Here is an 18,196-nt window from a genome sequence, read left to right on the forward strand (position 1 = left end):
CTTCTTTGATCTAATTTTTCTTGTGCACATGATAATTGTGTAAATATATATTGAAGATTTGCACATGTTTAACACATACTGAATTACTTGCTTTCTAAGGAAGAGATTGGAGGAAGGGAAAGAAAAAATTTGGAACACAAGATTTTGTAAAAATGAATGCTGAAAATTATCTTTGCATATATTTTGAAAATAAAAAGCTATTATGGGAAAAAATAATATATGACAGGTTATATATTACTTTTTAAAATGGAGAAACTAGGAACTATTTATATTTTTTATTATAATTAAATGTTTAATATATCACAAGATCAAGAGCATAATAGAATATAACTATACAAAGTAAAAAAAAAAAAAAAAAAAAAAAAAAAAAAAAAACAAATGCTGCCCAATTTTTGAGTTATTTAAACATCTTTTAAAAAACACTTATACAATCCCAGTTTTATTTTCCCATTTACTTTTTCCTAAGGTGTTACTTGTATCTAGTATAAATTATTTTGCCTGGTACTACTATATGAAAATGTAACGGTAAAAATCCCAAGTTTAGTTCCAGAAATCCTTTAGACAATCTAATAATATTTTAAGTCCTACTAAAATTAGTTGTTTAACTTAATAGGTAATATTCTAAAGATGTAAAATTAAATAGAAAAAAGTTATAAAACAAAAATATGTAATACATCCACGATTAGCTACATATTGCCTTTTTTTCAAAATTCTTTGCTTTGGCCTTTTCAAAGACAAAATTAATATATTTTAACAACATAAATTGGACCTGTTCTCCAAATCAACTTAAAGATATTCAACTCCAAATTTAAGAGGCTTTAATCACTCATTATCTTCTCCTTGCAGAGCCATCTTGTGGTAAAAGAGAATATTCCTAAAATATATTTTTTCTTATAAGCCTTTATTCCTAATTTGAAATATTTGCTCCTTAGGTACAAATAATAATAATATATAAAAGATCAGGAAAAATATTACTTTGCTTCAAAAGTAAAATTTAAACAAAATATATACCATGTAGTACAGTTCCAACATAAAATATAATTTAAAAATTCAAATGTTACCTCATGCATAGTAAGTAGATAATTGAGAATGGCCTGTAATTCATCTTCTTTTACTCCAGAATCCTTAAAATGTACAAAAAAATTATATTTTCTATGTGAAATGACAGGAAAATTTTAATAGAAACATAATACACAGAAAGATCTTTAGATCCGGACATTTGCCTCAAAAATAAAAGATGGAGATGGCTTAATATGGCTAAATTTATTTTAAATTTTAGCATGAAGTTGTATCATAAATAAGGGTTAGCGTACATAAAGATGATAAAATTTTTATTTGATAATGGAATATGCATACACACACACACACACACACACACATAACTATACATCTTTGACCATGTACAATTTATGGACATATGTGCCTCTGTGTTCATATGACAAGTAATTACATGATCAATGTGATGATAGACATATATAGCCATAAATTTATGGAGAATACACATGTATATATATCTATATATATAGATATAGATATATCTAGATATAGATATAGATATAGATATTTCTATAGAACCCTGAATAGTAAACTAATAATCAAATTGTGAATAAGTACAATAGTCTCAATATCCATTTACATAGTTTTATACTATACTTTTCTTATACCTACAAAAATTAGAGAAGATAAAAACTATAGGGATAGAACAAGACTAAGAAAAGAAAAGATACATTTGAATGTCCTACACACATGGAAAATTAGCTTATATTTTTAAGTTAAAATTATACTATGTGATATTGTATCTAGGTTATATTGTAACACATGTAAAATGTATGGGATTACCTGCCATCAGGGGGAGGGAGTGGAGGGAGGGAGGGGATAATTTGGAAAAATGAATTAAAAAAAAATAAAAAAATTATACTATGTGGAAAAGGATTACGTCCTCTAAGAATATATGTTAACTCTTCTACTGCTATTAATAATACATTTTACATTTATACTACATGTTATTACAATGTTCTAGCATAATTTTTTTAAACCAATGAGGTTTAAATTATACCACATGATGCTTACATATATTCTTTGAGATAGACTGTACAGATATTTTGCTATCCTCATTTTCTCAATTAAGAAAAATATATTAACATTAACATTTCAGGTCACACCAGAAATAAACAGTAAAACCAAGACTCCAAACTGGATTTCTTGACTCTTCCTTCAGTGCCTATTCTCAATGAACAGTGCTTTCTAGCACAAGAAAAAGCAAAGAACAATGTTAACATCAAACATGTCTAGATATCAGAATTGTGTAAAATATCAAATCAACATGATCATAGTTTTAAAACTCAATTTTATTTTAACCAGCATTTCAGGAGACAGCTAGGTGATGCAGCAGGTAGAATAATAACCCTGGAATAAGGAATAATTCAAATCCAGCCTCAGATATTTGACACTTATTAGCTATGTGAGTCTGGGCAAGTCACTTAACCTGCATTGTCCCACAAAATAACATGGAAAAAGACAATTCCAAAGAACTTATAATAAAAAATGCTCCTTAAAAAAAAAAGTATAATAGACCATTGAGAAAAATTTACTCATTTACATGACTGATCCACCTTTTATAGAGATGTTCCTTTAATATGACTAATATATGAGAAAAAGAAGAATTCCAAGTAGGCCATATAATTTCAACTTGAACACAAGGACAGAATTACTTTTAAAAATATAAACAGTTTGGTGGTATTTTGGGTCTAGATACATAAAAATATGAAAGAAAATAAGTGAAAACTCTTAAAAGGCCTGAATTTCTATTTTACTCATTAAAGTGATAAAGAAGAAATTGTTAGGATGATATTGGGCTTTATTGTGAAACTGCAAACTATTAAAGATAAGGGAAATACAGGACAAAAAAAAATCAAAACAAAGGTTTACTCACCTTCATCACCAATTGTTTAATGAACATCAATAATAATGCCCGTAGGGAAAGAATTTCCTTCTGATTAGGTCGAGGTCCATCTTTTAAAACAAAAAATGTATTCAATATGTTTGTAAAAATCCAAAACATCTATTTTTTTATTAATAAATCCATTTTGATTTATTTATACAAAATTCACTTTTCTAGAAATTTGATTTCTAACTTCTTTAACTTTCTGAGGTGAATTTCAAAAATCAATTAATTGAATTGCAATATCTCCAGTTCAAATTGAAGGTAATCACTGAATTCTGAAATACTACTGAAACATGTTTATACTCAATGGTTAATTAACAAAGCAATTTCATGAAAGGATTTTTTGAATAGTCAAGAATTCCAAAGAAACATCTGAAGGAAAGAAACACACAAATATAAATATGCAATTCTAATAATCACTATACTATAATGTACAAAAGTACCATAATTGACTCATTTTGGAAAACAATTTTTTTCTGCCTTTCACCAATAAAGAATACCTCTTTCTACAGACTGTGAAGGGACAAACCAAAGTGCTTCATAATTTTGACTTCCTTTCCTCTATCTGTATTCCCCTAAATCACACATGGATAACATTAAATCAATTTACATGTCTCAACCATGTAAATCCCAACTAGAAAGCTTTTGAAACCAAAAACTCATTGTTCTAAACTCTTAAATGAGGTACCTGCTTGTCACACATCATTTCTCCCTCCAAACCACCTGTCACCATTTATAGCTGATTCTCAGACCACCAGGAAGAAAAAAAAAATTACCTTGAACAGAAATAGTTTAAAGGGGAATAGTAAGCCTAGAAAATTTTTCCTCAGCATCATTCACAGGAGTTGAAACTAACAAAATTCCAAAGTCAGACAGGGAAACCATGAAGTTTAGTTCACACATGAACAGAATTTCCTCTAAAGCATATCTAAAAATTGGCCATTCTGACATCTCTAAGCTACATTCAATGGTGAAGCAAAGATAGACACAGGGGGGAAGTTGAAGCAAATTACACTTTTAAATGGCCCTAATAATAGCTAGAATATGAGTTTTGAACTATAGGTTCAGATAATACTGAAGATATAATGTAAATCCCTTATTTTATAAATAAGAAGGCTAAGACCAAAGGAAAAATGATTTAGCAAAAATGATTTTTTTTTTTTTTTTTTTTTGGTGAGGAGACAATTGGGGTTAAGTGACTTGCCCAGAGTCACACAGCTAGGAAGTGTTTCAGATCCTCCTGATTTCAAGTCCACCAAGCTGCCCCAGCAAAAATGATTTAACCCATGGCCATACAGCAACTCACTGACACAACTGAGATTAAAACTCCAGGTCTCCTTAAGACCAATCCAAAAGCCTTTCTTCTTAAAATATTAGACTAGTAATCATAAATCTAGGCTGTGACATTGAATTTTAATATATCAGATCAAATCAACAGTTTCTCTTGACTTAGATACCAGTTGTTATTCCTATCTGATAGCATTGGTGTGAGATTAAGTATTTCTGCGAAATAAAAAGAAAATAGATGTACAAGAAAAATTCAAGTTATTGTTTCTCTAATTCATAGAAATTACAATTATTACTAGCATCTATTAAAATGATTCTCCTTTGGTCTATTCCTTTGGGGGGCGGGGAAGGGAGAAACCTATATTATCCCTGGAAAGAACTGATATTCATTTATATAATGAATAGGACAGCAATAATGGATATTTCCTAAAATATGAGACTCTCCATAGAAAAAAACAAATTATTTTGCCAGTGGAACAATTGGTGGTAGTTCACAACTATGCTTAGCTAACATAATCAGAATTAACAGAAAACACACTTTTCCTCTCCCTCTTCTCTCTCTGCATACATACATAGACATTCACGAATAAACATATACACACATAACAAATAATCAGATAAATGGATTTTATCATCCACATAACTCTCTTAAAGTCCTAGGCCTGCTAAGTAGATTTACCTACATACATCCCATCTTTAGCATTTTATGAGGTAACTACTTTTAAGACCATAAAGTAAGAGCTGTTAAAAAATAAGAAAATGATTAAAAGTATTAGGGTAACATTCCAAGGGGGAAAAATATCCAGAATACTAAGCATTCAGAGGAAAGGGAAATAAGAAATCATGAATCTTATTAGATAGTAACATACCTAGGCCTTTTGGAGTAATACCACTACGATCCTGAGGATTGACTGTCCAGTAATAGTATTTCAGCGTATGCATTATTAGAAGCACTGTTCCAACTCTTCGAATTGCATTATATATGTTTACTGTGCCAATGAATTCCGTAGACAAATAAGTGTACAGTATCAACTGAACCTAAAAAAAAAAAAAACAACTGAAATCAGTCAAAACAATGCAAAACAAAATTCTTACGTTACTCCTAATACTGATAACACTACTTGACAGCAATACTGTTTTGTAGGAATATTGTTTCAAATAATTAAACATTTGGAGTCGTAATCATACTTTTTAAACATACACAGAGGGTACTATTACTTTTTCAGAAGTCAATATCAGACCCTCTGGAAAACACAGGAAAATTACCAAACTATGTAATGGAAATAGCTTCATTTTAACTTAAGTTTGCCCTATGGCAAAATTGTATTTTATCCTACACGAATAAATGCTATATTTAACTGTATAAAACTTTGAATTTATTTTGGAATAGGATGGAATAGAAGGAAAATATCAGCCTTAGTAACTTGTGAAAAAAATCTTACACTACCACCAAGTGGAGCCTATTAGTATGGCAACATTTCTCCTAAATGCAAAAGAGCCTAGTAACAGGTAGTTACTATATTGAATGTTAAAAGAGTCATAACATGACCTGGATTCAGTGACTAGATTCAGTCAGGATAAGACAGGAAAGTAAAGCTAGAAAATCTAAGCAAAAGAGAAGTGTAAACAAAGTATGAAGTTGGAAATACACAGAACCAATAGGATACTTGATAGTCTAATCATGTTTCGTAGGCATGAAAATTACATACAAAAATAATTTAACCTCTTCAGATATTAGTATGGATTCAGAAGTTCTAACTTCACAGTTTACCAGACATCCTCCCAGTATATGTTGGTTTAAATTAGTCATGCTAATAAGAAATGAGAGCCCTCCTTGATCTCCTCTAAATTCAACCAACTCTAGCATCCTTATTCTTTAGAAATTTCCACAACAAATGTACTTCTTGCCACTTTTGATAAGTCGTTTATAGATGACAAGGACACTTATTCCCATGGTGAACAGTAACTATTCAATCTAACAAGTAAATATTCATATGATTTTGACTACAAATTGGAGCGTTATTAAAGCAACAAAATTCTAATTTTGGGAACAACACAATCTTTCTGTGTGTGTGTATGTAAACACACACAAACACATATTCAATGCTGTCATGTCTGATAAAAATATTAGATATTACATATTACCAATTTACTTTATTCATAAAGTAATTTTGTTTGATAGTTACATGTAAAACACAACAAAATAAAAGCTACTTCCTTTATTCAAGTGCTTAGATGGGAAGAAAAAAATGAGTGTAGAAAAAGATAAAAGAATTTAAAATTTGAATGGTCAGGAAAGGAGTCATGAAAGAAGTAGGATTTGAACATGTCTCAAAATAAGTGGCAAAATCTATACAGGCCAGAAGCACATTTAAACAAATAAATTAAACAAACTGAGCAAAAGAAAACAGTACAATATAAATATACTGGATATATTCAGAAAAGCGTAAATGGATGAATATGGGTAGAGCATAAGATCATACAGTAGAATAGCAAGAGATAAAGACAGAAACAGAATCTGACATCATTTATGAGGATGGCCTTAAACACCTAACTAGGCATAAGGAAGATGTACCTCAAAGAAGTCAGTCATAGGACTGAAATTAAAACCACTGGATCCAGTTTAAAGATGGACTACAATAATCAAGGTGAGATGATAAAGGTTTCAATTAAGATTTTACAAAAGACTTAACACTTCCTACTTGTGTGACCCTGGGCAATCACTTAACCCCAGCCTCAAGGGGAAAAAAAAAATTTACAAAAGGAACAGGAAGAGAAGAACAAATCAAAGGCAGAATAAAGTACAAAGTTAAGAAAAAAAGGCAATGAGGAAATCAAAAGCAATGTTCAAATTAAATCTTTCCTAATTTTGAATAAACCATTATTCAAAAGGACCATCATTTTGACTTGTCCATCATGACTTGTCTCTGCTTTAGTTATATGTAACATTAAGGTCATGGAGTTGTAAGGTGCTGCTAATTTCATATATGAACAGTTTGACTATTAAAAACAATAGATTATTGGCAACTTTGGAGAAAAGTTTCAGTTAAATGATTAGATAAGATGCTATGCTGAAAACTTAATTGATTTTGTTCAAATAGATAGTACAAGAGTGAGGGCATAGTGCCTAAGTAGAAAATAGTAGGAATGTACAACCAAAAAAGGAGGTTACTTCTAGGACAATAATAAAGATGTTGAGCTGCAAGCCAAGAAGACTTAACTATCTTCCATGTTAAGAAAGCAGCAAAACTTGCTAGCCTAAATGAGCTCAAAGAAAGAAGTGACATACAGATAGAATATCAACTATCATGAAATAATATATGAAAAGTGCCTGGAAAATAACAGGTAGTTAATAAATACTTGTTCCATATCCCATATCTCCTATAGGTAGACTGACATTACATTCTAGATAAAAGAATCCAAAAGAGATATTCTCTATGTGATCAAAAAAAAAAAAAAAAAAACATATAAAAATTATATTGAAAGCACTATCCAAAATGTGAGGTTGATTAGTACAACTAACCTTTGACTAAATTCAGTTTAAAAAAAAAAAAAACCTGAAAGATGATGGAGTAAAGTCAGGAAACTGCTCAAGCTTTCCCATTTCCTTCAAAAACCACCTGAAACCAAGCCTCTGAACAGAGTGTGATGGAATGAAAGCCTCTAGAGCTCAAGATAGACTGGAAAAATTTCAAGAAAAGTCAGTCTCACTAGGGTGAAAAAGGTGTTCAATCCAATTCAGATAGAGTCTAGGAAACTGTTGAAAGGATCTTGATCAGAACAAATCAGCAGCTAAGACCCTCACATCCTGGCTCAGTAGAGGAACAGATTGTGGGGGGAGAGGGGCCAGATTCTAGTGCCAGCTTAGAAAGCATACTCTGGGAAACCAGGCTATTTGCTGCACAAAGCAGGCAAAGCTACCCCCTGCAAACACAAGAGATTTCTTGTGCTCAAAGCCAAGGCTCAGAGCAGCACAAGAAGCTTTGGATAGTTCCTTTACCCCAGGAGCAGAGCTCTGCCTTAAAAGTAAAAAAAGAAAAAAAAAAACCCAGAAGGAAAGAAAATGAGGAAGAAATAGAAAAGAATCTTGACCAAAGAAAGCTACTAGGGCAGACCAAAACACAAACTCAGATGAGGATAGGATATCCACAGAAGAAATCTCAAAGAGTGAAATAAATTTATTTCAAGTCCAAAGAGGCTTCTTGGAAATACTCATAAAAGACTTCAAAAGGCAAATAAGAGAGGTGGAAGAAAAAAATGAGAAAAGAGAGGGATGCATGAGAGAGTCAACATATTGGAAAAAAGAAGGGAAATTTAAAAATGTCTGAAGAAAACAAATCCCAAATTGTGAAGGGACACAAATAATGGGGGAACCCTAGGTGAGGTATGAGATCCTTCAACCCAGAGGGAACCTGCTGACAATATCTGGCTTCCCATTTCCCCTAAGGGATCTACATGTTAACCTGTGTTATAGTTCAAACAGAGTGATACCAAGTGGCAAAGAGACATCTACATACACGAACAAGTTGTTTATGTGTCCCTGTGCATGCACAGTGTTGCTTTGGTGATTTAAGGGTATGGGTATATAAGAGTGAGAGAATTTGGAATAAACAGACTCTATGTTTTGACCAGCCTTGTGGGTCTCTTCCCTTCATCACTCCTCCACTAAGACCAAGGACTCAGGTGAGATTCTCCAGAAAGCTATCTGGATGGTATATTTTGGCATCCCAGCGTGGAGGCTCTAGAAAGCATAGTACATTTTGGTACTCAGCTTGGGTACTCTAAAAAGCACACAACACAAATTGGAAAAATAATACAAAAAATAACTGAAGAAAATCACACATTAAAAATTACAACACGGCAAATGGAAGTTAATGACTTTGTGAGATAGCAAGAATCAAACAAAATAAAAACAATGAAAAAGTGGAAGAAAATGTGAAATACCTCACTGGCAAAACAGCCAACCTGAAAAATTAATCCAAAAGAGAAAATTTAAAATTTATTGGCCTAGAGGTAGACTATCCCTCTCACATCTATGGAGAGGGGAGGAATTTATAGCCAAAGAAGTACTAGAAAACAATATGAAATGCAAAATAGATAATTTTGATTACATTAAATTAAAAAGGTTTTGCACAAACACAACCAATGCAACCAACCTTAAAAGGGAAGCAAAAAGTTGGGAAATTTGTTATAGTCAATGTTTCTGATAAAGGCTTCATTTGGAAAATAAATAGAGCATTGACTCAAATTATAATACAAGCTATTCCCTTATTGATAAAGTCAAAGGATATGAACAGACTAATTTTCAGATGAAGAAATTAAAATCATTTCTAGTCATATGAAAAAAATGTTCTAAATCACTACTGATTTAAAAAATGCAAATTAAGACAATTCTAAGGTACCATTTCAGACCTCTCAGATTGGCTAGGATAACAGGAACAGAGAATGATAAATGTTGGAGGGGATATAAGAAAACTGAAACACTTGCATTGAGGGTGGAGCTATGGGATGATCAAACCATTCTGGAAAACAATTTAGAACTATGCCTAAAGGGATGTAAAACTGTGCAAACCTCTTTTAGTGCAGTCTCACTACTAAGTCTGAATCCCAAAGAGATCCTAAAAAAGAGGGAAAACTGAGTGGATGCTTGAATAAGAAATTAAGATTTCATATTAGAATTATAAGCTCACTCAAATCTAACAGGCCTAAGCTTCTAAATTATAGGAACTTGACCTTTCTATGAACTCTGCATGTTCTTGACAATAGATACCAGGAACTAGCCATTCTTGGAAAATGCTTATGCTTAGGGCTGGGTGGCTTCCTCCCTGATCATATGCAGTTAATAAGGATATATGTCAAGCCTCAGAGGTCTGGGATGAGTCAACATGAATATGTCACCAAAAATACATTGAGCTTTGTCACACAAACTGCACATGTTGCAAATCCTTGTCAAAAAACTTTATATAGCAAGTTTTGGCCGGGAGCCTTCTTTATCTGAAAACATATAAAAAGCCCGTGCTTTAAAATCACCGTTGAGCTTCACCCTCAGGAAGGATGCTTCGCCCCGGGAAAATCTTTACACAATTCAAGTTGATTGAGGCTGAAACGGGGCACCCAGCCATTTGAGTTTTTGAGATTCCCTTGAATTGGTGATGTATACTCTTCCTCTATCTGTTATAATTGTCATATTGTTAATTGTTCTTATTTCTATTTGTTTTTTTATGCAAATCTAAACTGTCTATACCTTATCCTATTTGATTAAAACCTTACTTTCATTTTCAATTGAGTCTGAGAGCGTCATTTATAAGAGTGAATCCGAACATATAACTTTTCTTTAAAATCATAATACAATGCTGAATAAGTTATGCTATATGAATGTTATGGAATATTATTGTTCTATAAGAGACAATAAGTAGGCTGATTTCAGAAAAATCTGGAGAGATTTACATGAACTGATGCTAAGTGAAGTGAGTAAAACCAAGACAATATTGTACACAGCAACAAAAAGATTATGTGAGGATCAACTATGATGAATTTGGCTCTTTTCAACAATGAGGTGATTCAAGGTAATTCCAATTAACTTGTGATGGAAAGTACCATCTACATCCAGAACAACTATGGAGACTAAATGTGGATCAAAGCATACTATTTTCACCTTTGTTGTTTTTTGTTGTTGTTTGTTTTTAAAATTCTTTTTTGTGTTTTTTTTTCCCTTTTGATATGATTTTTCTTACACAGCATGATGAATATAAAAAGATGTTTAGAAGAACTGCAAATATTTAACCTATATTGGATTGCTTGGGGAAGGGGAGAAAAATTTGGAACATCAGGTTTTGCAAAGATCAGTGTTGAAAACTATCTTTTCATATATTTGAAAAAATAAAATATTAGTAAAAATTTCAAATAAATTAAATAAAAAATATGGCTCAATGGAGGATAAGAACATATTAGAAATGACTGATTTTTTAAGAGGCATGAATAAAACATTTCTTAAATTCAAACCAAATTTAAAACATGAAATTGTCTAACACTAGTAAATACAATTAACTGTATTTTGGATTAATGTTCTCTCATTAAGCAGAATCTTTTTTTTCAAGTTATTTATAAATATATATATATATGAATATATATATATATATATACATATATATATATACACACACACACATATATACACACATTTATAAATATTTGTGTAAATTATATATAAATATACTTATGAATATTTATATATAAAGTAATACTCCCATCTTATAACTGAAATTTCATTTGGCATTACAAAAACACAAAAAAATCCAATGATTAATATTTTTCCTTTTACAAGTATATACGCACCCAAATATACTCAATAGTCCTTAGTCTACAATTAAAAACTCACTCTCTGTACAGACTTACAATTTTAAGTACAAAATGGAAAAATAAAAGGAACAATACATTCAAATGAACAAGACATATGTTACCTTAGCTGGAGTATGAATCCATATTGCAGGATTGAGAAGGATGTGATCACACAACTGTTTCAGAAGTGGCACCCCATTATGCAGACTACTCAGGTATTTTGAAAATGCCAAACAAAGTTCAAGTACAGCTCTGCTGACATGGCATTTGGAAGACTGAAAAAGGAAAAAAAAAAGTTCTCATTTTATTTTAATTAATATTTCAGGGAATAACAGACAAAAGACAGGACTACTAGAAAAAAAGTTTTGTCTTATATGTTATCCCACACATCAGAAATACAATGGAAATCCTCAGCAATCATTCATCAATCTGCAAGATGTGTGAGATGCAAGAAACAAACTATGACAATCCCAAATAAATTATTTCAGCAAAAAAAGAAGTGTCAGTTAAAAAAACAGCCAACAAAAAAAAAGTATAGGGCCTCTAAACATATGAAAGTTTTAAGTAAAAATTGCATATTACCTTTTCAAGGTTGTATCCTATGACCAGAAAGCCTTTAGAGGAAAGCATCTGTTCTTGCATAGCAATGGAGTTTTTCAACAATTCCATGATAAAAGCCAATAGGGTGGAGCTGAAAAAGTGGGGGAGAAGGGGAGAAATCCTTAAAATAAAATTTCTGGAGAAATTTCCACAAAGCAGAGAACAAAAGAACAATTTACAAGAAAGCAAAGAAAAGATGAAGAGTCATTAATATGTAAACTCTTCTAGTATATGTTTCTTGAAATATAAACTTATGGGGGCAGCCAGGTGGTGCAGTGATAGAGCACCAGCCTTGAATTCAGGAGGACCCGAGTTCAAATCTGATCTCCGACACTTAACACTTCCTACCTGTGTGACCCTGGCCAAGTCACTTAACCCAAGCCTCAGGGGGGGAGGGGGAATAGAAACTTATCATCACATTTTTTAATCCTCCCTGATGTTCTACACATGACAATGCTTTCTTTTATTAAAGTTTTTTTTTTTTTAATTTTCCTTTTCTGTCTTTTTCCATTTTTTTTCTTATTTTATATTTAGTTTTAAATTTAAAAAAAAAGTGGGGGAAAAGCAGAAATTTCCAATGGCATTAGGGATATAGAAGTCACAGAAATCTCTATTAAATTTTAGTAGAATAGAAGTGGAGAAGATAAAGAGATAATTATCAGCTCACTAATGCTTAGAGAGATTAAAAAAAAAAAAAGACATGAAAAATAACGGATAGAAGGCTGACATAGATTTAAGTTCTGTGTCCTATACATACTAACTTTATGACTCTGGATAAATAATTTAACCTCTAAGACCACATTACGGCAAGAGGAGAACTTCAGATCAGGAATTCCATACACAAGCCTGGACTCAAAGATAGAGAGATAGAAAGACAGACAGATTGAGAGATAGACAGATAGAGAGACATACAGAAAGACAAGTAGATACATAGATACATAAACTTCTCAAGGAAAAAAATATTTGGCTCACAGAACTTTTTGTTTTAATTCATCTTTACGTATTACACATACTACAAATGCAGATAAAACAAATTCATTATTATTAGTTTACTTTATCTCTTTCAGGTTGTTTATTTTTATGTTTATTGTTTCATTATTATTTATTATGAATATTGTTTATTATTATTATTGAATGTTTATTTTTATGTTTATTATTATTAGTTTATTTTTATCTCTTTCAGGTTGTTCCCAATGACAAAATTATCATTCATTCTCAAAGATGACCAAAATAGCATTGAGTTACACTGGTCCAATTGTGGCCAATCAGACCAACATGAGCTCAGAATGCTCTGCTGCTGATCAGAACTTAAACTCTGTGAACATTCAGGATGGCCTCTCTAACTTTGCACATCTCATATTTTTTCTGAGCTAATTCAAGTCAGCTTTGCTCACAGAGCACTGCACCTTCACTGATGAGGACATGCCATGCTGGGCAGTCCTGTGCCCGGGTCTGTCATGTCATACAATTTTCTTAAAAAATTCTTAAAGGAAACCTTGAATAAGCCCTTGTGCTGTTTTTTCTGACTATCATGTGAGCACTTGTCCGGTGTGGGCTCTCCATAAAAGAGGCTTTTTTGGCAAGTGTACATTTGACATTGGAACAATGTGGCCAGCCCCATAGCAGTTGTGCTCTCTGTAGTAGAGACTGAATGCTTGGAGTTCAGTTCAAGAAAGGACTTCAGTGTCTGATATCTTATCCTTCCAGGAGATCTTCAGAATCTCCCTAAGACAATTCAAAAGAAATGGATACAGTTTCCTGGTGTGGTGCGGTACACTATCCAGGTTTCAGAGGTGTACAATGAGGTCAGCACAGCGGTTCTGTAGACCTTCTGTTTGGTAGTCAGTCTAATCCCTCTCCTCTCCCACACGTTCCTTCAGAGCCTGCCTCCCAATCAGGGAGCTAGCTCTGGCAATGCTCATTACCAAGGTGGACATCCCTGGAAAGTTCACCGCCAAGGTAAGTTCTTACCCACAGCATTCAAAATGTCAACATTTACTGTAACCATATGGTTCCACGTAAAGATAGTGTGGTGCTGGCTGAGGGAGTTTTTCATTAGCCAGAATTAGTTAGCACAAGCACTAGAAAATCAATCTATACTTGGATCCCTTTCAGTTTCCAAAGTTGTTTTGAGCGCCCAATCATCTGCAAACAGAAAATCAAGCACCAACCGTGTCCCCACTTTGGCTTTGGCTTGTAGCCTTTTCAAGGTATGGTAGCTATGATTCCATGTTTGTACTCATTAAAGGGGTTTGACAGCATGGCTGAAAACATCAGGCTAAAGAGTATGGGAGCCCCCAGCCTTGTTTCACTCCACTGGTGACTGGGGAGGCTTGAGAGTACTGTCCACTGCCCAGAGTCCATGCAAGCACACTATCATGAAACTGATGCGTCATACTGATGAACTTCTCTGAGCAACCACATTTTGGCATAATTTTACCGAAGCCCTCACAACTGACAGGATCATCAGGTCTACCGTTGTTGTCCACAAACCTCTGTTCTGCTCCTGGAATTTTTTCCTGGAGTTGTCAGGCAGTAAATATATATTGACTTCTCCTCGATCCCATGCTGGCTCTCAGGTAGATGACCTTTATCTAGGTGTAGGATCAGCCTATTAAGGAGAACTCTAGCAAGAATCTTGCCAGCAATGACTAAGAGAGAAACCCCCTGTGATTGCCACAGAACAATTTTTATAAAGAAGGATAATGGAACTCCTGGGGCATAACCTCCTCTTGCTATATAATCTAAAAAATTTCAGTCAGCTTTTGTATGAGCAATGGACTTCTAGATCTCCAATGGAAGAGAATCAGCCCCTGATGCATTACATATGGTAGCAGCCTATTCTTCAATTGGAACTTCAGGTAGGGAGTGATTGATTTCAACTTAAGCTAAGCAATAAGTAGCTTCAGCAGTGATTGATGATGATCTGTTGAGTAGACTACAGAAATGTTCAGCCCATCTCTATCATCATGTCCTTATCACTAATCAGTGTGACACCATCAGCACAGAGTAACTGAGATGCACCATAGGTCTTTGGCCCATAAAGAGCCTTCAGTGCATCAAAATGCTTTGGATTGTTACTCTCAGCATAAAACTCTATTTCATCTGTCTTCTTACTGAGCCAAGAATCTTACATCTCTCTATTGTTTTTTGATGGAACTGAATGCTACCTACTTAAAGATGGATAAACTATCTTGCTGATGCATCCTATGGAGTTGTCGTTTTTTACTTAGTAGCTTCCGAATTTTTCCATCATTTTCATCAAACCAGTCTTGATGTTTGTGAGTGTTCTGACCCAGAAGAGTAAAAGCAGGGCTGTATAGCAAATCTCTGAAAGCCGTCCACTCCTTTTCTCCTCCATTGTTGCCAACTCTGTGTTGGCTCAACTTACACTTTGCAAGTCAGCAACAACTGTTCCCTCTCAGAGAAGCACTCTAATATGTTGAAACTAATTCTTCTAGTACTCTGGCCTGTGGGCCTCCACCTTTGTTGAATATGAATATTCATCTAGAAGAGGAAAGGTCTGTGCTCAGACCTGCACTCTATACTACATACTGCTTTGATCACTCTCACATCCTATCTCTTCTCCTTACAATCACACAGTCTATTAATTGCCAGTGTTTGTTGTGAGGGTGCATCCACGAAGTTTTATTGTGTTTAGGTAAATGGAACAGTGTTGATGATATACAAGTCTTCAAGAGTAAATGACTGTTGTTGCGATTTCCAGCTCCATTCCTCCCAAAGACTCCCTGCCATGTCTGATAGTCTCAGCCTACTCTAGCATTAAAGTCTCCCAGAATCATAAACTGGTACTTTTCTGGCATATTGATGATAACGGCCTCCAGGTCTTCATAACATTTTTCTCTGCCCTCATCGGGATTTGTGATGGTGGGAGCATAAGGCACATCATGATGATGGTGGCATGGTATTTTCCTGCAAGTGGCAATTGCAGCGTCATGAGCCTGTCATTCACTCTTTTTGGATACCCAATAAGCTGGCTTGGTAGATTAGTTTTGATTGCAAAGCCTACACCAGCTTCATGGCACTCCCTTTCACCATGGCCACTCCAGAAAAACATGTAACCAGCTTCTACTTCAGGAATCTGGCCTTCATTTGCCAGCTATGTTTCATTGAGGGCTGCTATTCGGACATGATACCTGTTGAGTTCTCTCACACAAGAGTTGTTCTCCTTTCAGGTCTATTGTGTTGTCTATAAGTGTCATATATTCTTTGTATCAGTGGTGAGAGGAAATCAGCTTTTCAGAAGATTTTATATCTTTTAAGTGTCTCAATCACAAAGTGGGATCCCTGAACGCCATGGTAGTCAGGCCAGGTTGAGTAAGCAGATAAGTTTTGGGGCACCCCTTTTCTAGTCCCTTCTTCACTCATGAAGGTGGGCAGTGTGATACTTAACAAGCTGCTCAGACACCCAGGGGCTACAGCTTCCAGTAGGAGACACCCCTATGGCTTGCACCATCTCTGTGCAGGGCTGTGACCCCAGCACCTGCTGCTTCATCACTCACCTGTAACCATGTGGCTTTGAGAGAGGTAGAAATGGTAAAATGCAATGGTGATGTCATTTTATTTGTGCATAAGTTGGATGTAAGTGAGGCAGAGTTGCGCGAAGTCATTAGCCTCACTCTCTCTTGTAGACCCATCACTTCCTAGTAGCAGGACAGAATCAAGACCGCTTGGTGATGACTCCAGATAGAGGGAATGACTTTGGCATCTTTGATGTCTGACCAAGCTCTAAGGGCTCCACAATACCTGTTTCACCTGCTTTTATGGCCATTGGTACAAGTTATTCTCATCTGTTCATTTCATCAGGGGTAGTCTTTACATGCCTGAGGTAGACACCCCCCAATTCACCATGGGGTTTGAGACCCTTTGGTGACCCTCAACCTGCTTTAGTCCATCTGCTGAAAATGGTTGATAAAAGGTGGAAAGCAGCTCTATAAAGTACTCAAGAGGGGGGCAGCTAGGTGGCGCAGGGGATAGAGCACCAGCCCTGAAGTCAGGAGGACCTGAGTTCAAATCTGGTCTCAAGACACTTAACACTTCCTAGCTGTGTGACCCTGGGCAAGTCACTTAACCCCAGCCTCGAAAAAAATAAAAAAATAAAAAAACAAAGGACTCAAGAGCCATCACTCCAGACGTCCTAGTCTATCCTGAACACAATCTGCACCACAAAACTTTTTCTCTAACATACAAAAGTACTTTAAATAGCTCCTGAAATTCTACGTCCTCTAAAGGTCTCTCTCTCTCTCTGTCTCTCTAAATACTTGCAATAATATGATTTATCTGCCCTATTTTTCATCTAAATCTTATCAAAGTCAATATTTACAAAGAAAAATCTCAGTTGTTTAAGAAAACAAACATATGAATCCTTAAATAGAGGATATCTTTCCAATTATATACTTAGTTAATATACTTGCCAGGGCAGAATTCAAAAAACTTTTTTGAATTTTAGCAGGCATTTCTGAAATATAAGTTTAAACCACTGGTCTATGTTCACCAAAGCTGGACATTCCCCAAGAATCAATGAATAACTCAAAGTGACATATTCAAATTATAAAGTGAAATAAATGTAATCAATGCAAGATGGTAATGTGGTACATTGACCCATTCTACATATTTAGTTCAAGCAGTCTATTATTATTATACCATGTTATGTTTTGCCTGGGTCATTATGTAAGCATTCTATCAAGTTACATTTAATTCATCAAAGTACCATTAAGAAATAGTAAATAAATACTTATTTTATTAATACTTATTTTTTTACTTCTTATTTTTTACTTATTTTTTAAATAAGTATTCCTTTAACATGGAAGATGCTATAATAAATGTTCTATAGCAAATAAAATTATGACATGATCCCTTAGTATAAAATGGTATGAATAACTCAACCAAACCATTAGGGTGTACCCCAAACTAAAACCATATTATTAGAGAGCAAGCCAAACTTTCAAATGCAGAAATTATTTTGCTCCTACCATCATCTGAGGTTCAATTTAAGCTTCACAATTA

At 34.0% G+C, this 18,196-nt stretch overlaps 1 protein-coding gene across 4 annotated transcripts in view; it reads right to left on the reverse strand.

Moving 5' to 3' along the window:
• The window catches only part of LRBA (LPS responsive beige-like anchor protein), a 742,057-nt gene that overhangs the window by 628,758 nt on the left and 95,103 nt on the right, over positions 1-18,196 (reverse strand). For all 4 annotated transcript variants that reach the window (XM_074272516.1, XM_074272513.1, XM_074272515.1 and 1 more), the window contains exons 12-16: positions 12,152-12,260; positions 11,692-11,844; positions 5,101-5,269; positions 2,933-3,012; positions 1,062-1,124 (exon numbers count right to left, since the gene is read on the reverse strand). In XM_074272516.1, coding sequence (XP_074128617.1) covers positions 1,062-1,124; positions 2,933-3,012; positions 5,101-5,269; positions 11,692-11,844; positions 12,152-12,260 — 574 coding nt within the window. The remainder of the gene's footprint in view (positions 1-1,061; positions 1,125-2,932; positions 3,013-5,100; positions 5,270-11,691; positions 11,845-12,151; positions 12,261-18,196) is intronic.

The sequence above is a fragment of the Sminthopsis crassicaudata genome, chromosome 6 (genome assembly GCF_048593235.1).
Source record: "Sminthopsis crassicaudata isolate SCR6 chromosome 6, ASM4859323v1, whole genome shotgun sequence".
Taxonomy (NCBI): domain Eukaryota; kingdom Metazoa; phylum Chordata; class Mammalia; order Dasyuromorphia; family Dasyuridae; genus Sminthopsis; species Sminthopsis crassicaudata.